The sequence below is a fragment of the Solanum lycopersicum genome, chromosome 6, assembly GCF_036512215.1.
Source record: "Solanum lycopersicum chromosome 6, SLM_r2.1".
NCBI lineage: Eukaryota > Viridiplantae > Streptophyta > Magnoliopsida > Solanales > Solanaceae > Solanum > Solanum lycopersicum.
Genome location: NC_090805.1, coordinates 27,179,087 through 27,185,551, shown reverse-complemented (window position 1 = coordinate 27,185,551; position 6,465 = coordinate 27,179,087). Strand labels below are relative to the sequence as shown.

The window sequence follows — 6,465 nt, the reverse complement described above, 5'->3', positions numbered from 1 at the left end:
TCACTCTGGTATGGACACTTCCATCTTCTTGAAATTGAATGTTGTAGTAAAATTCGCGCACTTCCTCTTCATGAAGAATGGAAGATTTTTTGTTGAAGAGATGTATCCATGTCTGAATCTCCACCATGTCATGAAGTGAGTCATTCTAGGAAGGTTGATTATTCCCATGTCAAAAACCCTCCCAGCCAGTACAGACTGCTTTCTTAAATTGTCAACAGTTTCTTGTTTGTTGACCTCCTCTTCAACTTTTCTTTGGGTACCAGGTCCCTGTGAACTTTTCCTTTTTTCCTTTAGAACTCTCCTTGGTAGATTTTGTTTTCTCAGCTTTTTTGGTGTCTCTTGACTTTGTCTTTCCTGATTTCTTCTTCCTGTGCCTCTTTTCTGTCTCTTCAGTAGACACCTCTATGACACCAGACTCAGGCATTTTGAAATTTGACACTTTGAATGTTTTAGCACTCCTGATTTCTGCTGTAGACCTTGAACTGGCTTTCAAAGCATCAGATCTAGTAGTAGGTCTCCTTCTAGGCACTTCTTCCACCACCTTTTCTTTTCTCTTTTTTGATACACTAACATCTCTCCTTTCAACCTTCCACTGAATAGATTCATCATCACTAGCTGAATCAGAGGAGTTAGAAGATGGATACCTCCCAAAGTCTGGAGTTTTATCAAAAATAGGTTGAGTCTCTCTGATCTCTTAACCTTGAAAAGGTTCATTTTTTTTGACCCTGACTTCCTCTCTCATCATAGCAAGAGTTTCAATCACCAACTCTTCACTTGCAGCAAGAATGTTTGACTCAGAGGATTTGTTCCTTGGCAAATATCCTTCAAACAAAGCATCTGAAAGCATTTCATGATGAGGACCAGGTCTTGTAGGAACACTTGAGCTGTTCAGATCTATGGAGTGAAATGGATTTTCGGGAATATCTTGGGAAAACTTGACAGAATGTTAGACCTAGACCCTACTGCTGAAGGAGAATAGAAAGCAATAGGTTCAATCTCACTAAGGGCTGTAAGCATTTTCTTAGAGGCAGATGAAGGATCAGATATTTTGTCAAGAAGAAGAAAAGAGTAACAGTTTTGAAGAAAAAGAAAAAAGGATAAAAACAGATTTCGTCTTTTCTCTTCTTCCCTTTTCTTTTATAGCAAAGGAATGTTTCAAGACGGATTACGAATTAAAAAGGAAAGAAGAAGAGTTTAAAAAGAGTTGAAACGGTGCCAGGTCCCTTGATTTGACGCGTCGCTTGAAAAGTAGGTGATGGGACTAACGGTCAGAATGACCAATGACTGACACGTGACTTTATCAACGATCACTTTTTTTTAGTTTAAAATTAATGTACAAATGCTAACCTCTACTGGGACCAGGTCCTGTAGCACAACTTTATCATCATTCCTCAACTGTTCTAGCCATGACTTTGCTTTGCTAGTCCTTCCTGAATGTATACCTACAATAGATACCAAAAATGATCTAACTCAGATAATATATTATTGACACAAAGGATACCTGCACTGCAAGTTTAGCCATCAAAAGAATACAACTATTGAATATATGGAAATCAGTGCAAAGTCATCATGCCTAACTTCAACATATTACTCTCAAATTGATCTTTGCTAAGAGCCTTGGTGAAGATATCTGCAATTTGTTCCTCCGTTGGACAATATGTAAGCACAATATTTCCCTTTTCAACATTGTCTCTTAGAAAATGATGTCTAACATCAATGTTCTTAGTTCTCTTGTGTTGAACTGGATTCTTTCCCATACTAACTGCACTAGTATTGTCGCACATAAGGGGAATGACCTTGATGATTACACCAAAATCCTCTAAATGTTACTTGATCCATAACAATTGTGAACAGCATGCAACAACTGCTACATATTCATCTTCAACTATTGAAAGAGCTACAGAATTCTGTTTCTTAGTTCCCCGAGAAATGAGTGAAGATCCAAGGAAATGGGCCAATCCAGAAGTACTCTTTCTGTCAACTTGATAACCAGCAAAATCAGCATCTGCAAAACCAACAAGATCAAAAGTGTCACCTGCTAGATAGAAAAGGACCAGGTCCCCTGTCTTCTTCAAATATCTTAAAATACGTTTTGCAGCCTTCAAATGTGAATCACGAGGACATGTTTGGAATCTAGCACACATTCCAACACTATATACAATATCATGTCTGCTAGTAGTCAGATACAACAAGGATCCAATGATTCTCCTATACATGGTTTGATTCACAAGAGAATCAGATTCATCTGTTATAAGCTTGGGGTTTGTTCCCATAGGAGTATCAATAGGTTTAGAATCAAACATATTGAATTTATTCAACAGCTCCTTAATGTACTTAAACTGACTGATTGAGATTCCATTTGATGATTGCTTGATTTGTGGCCCCAGAAAGAAGGTCAATGCACCCATCATGCTCATCTCAAATTCCTTTTCCATTAATGATGAAAATTTTTCACACAAATGCTCTGATGTAGCTCCAAAAATTATGTCATCCACATACACCTGAATAATAAGCAATTCATGTTCTCTTTTTAATAAGAACAAGGTATTGTCTATTTTTCATCTTTTGAACCCATTTTCAACAGAAACTTTGACAACCTTTCATACCAAGCTCTAGGGGCTTGTTTTAAACCATATAGAGCCTTATTCAATCTGAACACACGTTCTGGTAGCTCAGCATCCTCAAACCCAGGTGGTTGTTGAACAAACACCTCCTTTTTCAAGTCTCCATTTAGAAATGCACTTTTGACATCCATTTGATACAGCTTGAATCCCATGAATGCTGCAAAATCTATTAGAATTCTGATAGCCTCCATCCTTACAACAGGAGTAAAAGTTTGATCATAGTCTATTCCTTCCTCCTGATTGTATCCTTGAACAACTAATATGGATTGTTTCTAGTAATCACACCATTTTCATCAAGCTTGTTTCTGAAAACCCATCTGGTTCCTATCACTGTTCTGCCAACAGGTTGAGAAACCAGATACCACACCTTACTTCTTTCAAACTGATGAAGTCCTTGCATCGAATTGATCCAATCTGCATCACCTAATGCCTTATTCACATTCTTAGGCTCAATAGATGATATAAATGCTAAAAATGCAACTAGATTCCTTATTTTTTTTATCTAGTATGAATTCCAAAATTCAAGGGTGAGATAAGATTATCAAGTGGATGTGATGAACAATGTTTCCATCCTGGTCTCAAAGTCGACTGGTTCAGCTGATCAATATGCTCTTCTTCTTCAAGGTACTCATCATTTTTCTGGAGAGTTTGAGGTATTCTGACTGGAGTTCAGAATGGTACCAGGTCCCTCATCACATTTTTCAACTTCATCAATCTTTTCAGATAGACTATGATTATCATTATCATTGTCATTCCTCAACTGATCATTTGCACCACCTTCACTTTCTTCAATTTTCTGTGAATTAAACAGCTTAATCAACTCATCTTCATCATTTGATGCATCACTTTTCAAACTTCCATCTTCATCAAACACAACATGAATATTTTCTTCAATACATTGAGTTCTTTTGTTGAAAACTCTTTATGCTTTACTTGATGAAGACTATCCAACAAACAATCCTTCATCACTTCTAGGATCAAATTTTCCCAGATCATCTTTTCCATATTTCAACACATAAAATTTGCAACCAAATGCCCTAAGATAATTTAACATAGCTTTTCTATTGTTGAGCAACTCATAGGGAGTCTTATTCAATAAAGACCTTATCAAACATCTGTTAGTAACATGACATGCTGTGTTGACTGCTTCAGCCCAAAAAATTTGAGGAAGATTTGACTCAATAATTATGGTCCTTGCAATGTTTACCAATGTTCTGTTTTTCCATTTCACTACTCCATTTTGTTGAGGAGTTCTTGGAGCAGAAAAATTGTGACTGGTACCATTTTCTATGCAGAATTGATCAATTTTTGAGTTTTTCAAACTCAATCCATGATCAGACCTAATTCCAGCAATCACTTGATTCAACTTTGTTCGAATCATTTTGAAAAACACTAACAATTCTTCAGGTGTTTTCTGCTTTTGATCTTAGGAATCTTGTCCATGTGTACCTTGAATAGTCATCAACTATCACTTGAATGTATTTCTTTCCATTTCTACTTTGAACCTTCAAAGGTCCACATAAATCCATGTGTAGCAGCTCCAATACTCTTGATGACGTTACTTGCTTCTTTGACTTGAAGAATGATCTGATTTATTTTCCTTTAACGCAAGCTTCACAAATTTTGTTTTCATAAAATTTCAACTTTGGCAAACGTTGGACCATGTCCTTAGAAATCAGTTTATTCAATAAATATGAGCTCACATGCCCTAGTCTTCGATGCCACAGATCAGCATTTTCATTTTGAGCACTAATGCTCATGTCAGATCATCTCCATAAGACGTTTCTAAGTTAGCCACATATATGTTTTTACTTCTAAAGACAGTAAGAATCACTTTCTTTGTAGTTAGATTAACTACAGTGCACTTCTCAGAAGTAAATTTCACTTCATTTCCCTTATCACAGATTTGAGATACACTCAAAAGACTATACTTCAATTCACTGACATGATACACATTATTAATTGATTCTCCAAGTGATTTTCCCACTTTACCAACTCCCAAAATATACCCCTTCTTTCCATCACCAAAAGAGACACCTCCTCCCTGAAGTGTCTTGAGTGAGAGAAATTTTTTGATATCATCAGTCATATGTTTTGAGCATCCACTGTCCATATACCAACATTGATTGTTGATCCTCTCACTCACCTGCAGCGCGAATCACTTGTTAGTCTTGGGAACCAATTTCAATTTGAGTTCCCAGAAAGCAAACAAGGGAGTGATCAGATTGTTTCTAGTCCAATGGGGTAGTTTTGTATTCCTTTTGACAAATGATTTTGGAGCAAAATCAGATCCTTTCTTTGAAAACCTTTTAGTTGAGAATTGTTTTATGGGACCATGTCTCTCTTTTGATACTCTTTGCTTCTCTGTATACTTAGAGATTCTTTCATGAGACTTTCTCCAGGCAGTACACTCTTCTTTTAAATGCCCATTTTTACTACAATGAAGGCAAAGCAAATTGCCAGACACAAAAAATATTTGCTGTGAGGATTAAAAGGAGGAGTAATATTCAAATTTCCTTGACCTTTCTTATTGAAATTACTCTGATTTGTTACATTAGACAGCAGCTTAGAAGATTTTGTCCACTTAAGAGATTTTTCAAGTTCATCTTTAAGTTTGAAAATATCTCTTTCTAAGTTGTTGCTCTTCTCCAAAGCCAACCCAAGATTTATCTCAGAGGTTTTCAGTTTTTCTTCAATCTCAACTTGTAAACCATTAGACTTCCCCTTTTGCTTTTCAACTTCTTTATTTATTTGATGCAACTGTTTTTTAAGTTTAGTCTTGTCAGATTCCAAAGTAACCATTTTATCTTCCATTTTCAACATTTTCTCTTCCATTTTATCTTTGTTTTCATTTAAACTTTCAAGCTCAGCATTCATAATATCTCCTTCAGAAGTTAACTCGATTACTGAATCAATCATAACATTTGCTAATGTTCTCAATTTTTTAAGAGAATAAGTATTCAGATCATGTTTCATATCAAGAAGAGTTACCTTGTCCTCCTCTTCTTCATTTTCTGAATGATCCATGAATGCAAACATCTCATTGAATATGGTTTCCTCTTCATGAACCACCACCATTAACACATCATTTGGTTCATCAGGATCTTCTGAGTCACTTGAGGAGTCTCCCCATGCAGCAAGAGCCTTTTTGACCACATAATCAGCAGCAGCTTTTCGATCATTTTTATTGAGTACCAGGTCTCTTCTCTTCTCTTTATCACTTTTTGATTTTTGATATTCTTTGTTTTCAGCTTTGAGTAAAGGACAATCTCTTATAAAGGTCTCAACTTTTCCACACTTGTAACATGTATCATTTTGAGTGGCAGTTCGAGGAACATTTGCTCCCTTTTTAAAACCTTTGTTCTTTCTCGCAATCTTCTTAAATCTATTGATGAGATAAGCCATATCATCATCACTGGAGTCCTCTTCAGATTTGTATTTCATCATCAAAGAGTTATCTTTCTTGACTTCCTTCTTTGACTGATCATGATTTCGATTCATCTCATGAGTTTTTAGATTTCCAATGAGAGCATCCATTGTTAACACTTTCAGATCTTTTGTTTCAGTAATAGCATCAACCTTACTTTCCCAAGATTTGGAAAGGATTCGAAGCACTTTCCTAACTTACTTGCTCATACTGATTGGTTCTCCAAGGCTTCTTAACTCATTTGTGATGGATGACAATTTAGTGAACATTTCATGAATAGTTTCACCTTCTCTCATTTTGAAATTTTCATACAAAGAAGTGAGCATATCAATCTTTGCCTCTTTTACTTGTTCAGTTCCCTCATGAGCTGTTTTTAAGCAATCTCAGATCTCTTTTGCAGACTCACAGGCTGAG

At 36.0% G+C, this 6,465-nt stretch overlaps 2 protein-coding genes across 2 annotated transcripts; both read right to left on the bottom strand.

Moving 5' to 3' along the window:
- Positions 1 to 1,826: 1,826 nt before the first annotated feature.
- Positions 1,827 to 2,435, bottom strand: LOC138349310 (secreted RxLR effector protein 161-like). The gene has a single exon (XM_069299631.1). It carries the CDS (start codon positions 2,433 to 2,435, stop codon positions 1,827 to 1,829), a length of 609 nt encoding a protein of 202 aa, XP_069155732.1.
- Positions 2,436 to 5,042: 2,607 nt separating this feature from the next.
- Positions 5,043 to 6,161, bottom strand: LOC138349309 (uncharacterized). Its single transcript, XM_069299630.1, has one exon. The coding sequence runs from the start codon at positions 6,159 to 6,161 to the stop codon at positions 5,043 to 5,045; it is 1,119 nt and encodes a 372-aa protein (XP_069155731.1).
- Between the last annotated feature and the right edge of the window lie 304 nt (positions 6,162 to 6,465).

Coding starts and splice junctions, on each gene's coding strand:
- LOC138349310 (XM_069299631.1), bottom strand. CDS start 2,435: ATGGAAAAGGAATTTGAGATGAGCATGATGGGTGCATTGACCTTCTTT.
- LOC138349309 (XM_069299630.1), bottom strand. CDS start 6,161: ATGGATGCTCTCATTGGAAATCTAAAAACTCATGAGATGAATCGAAAT.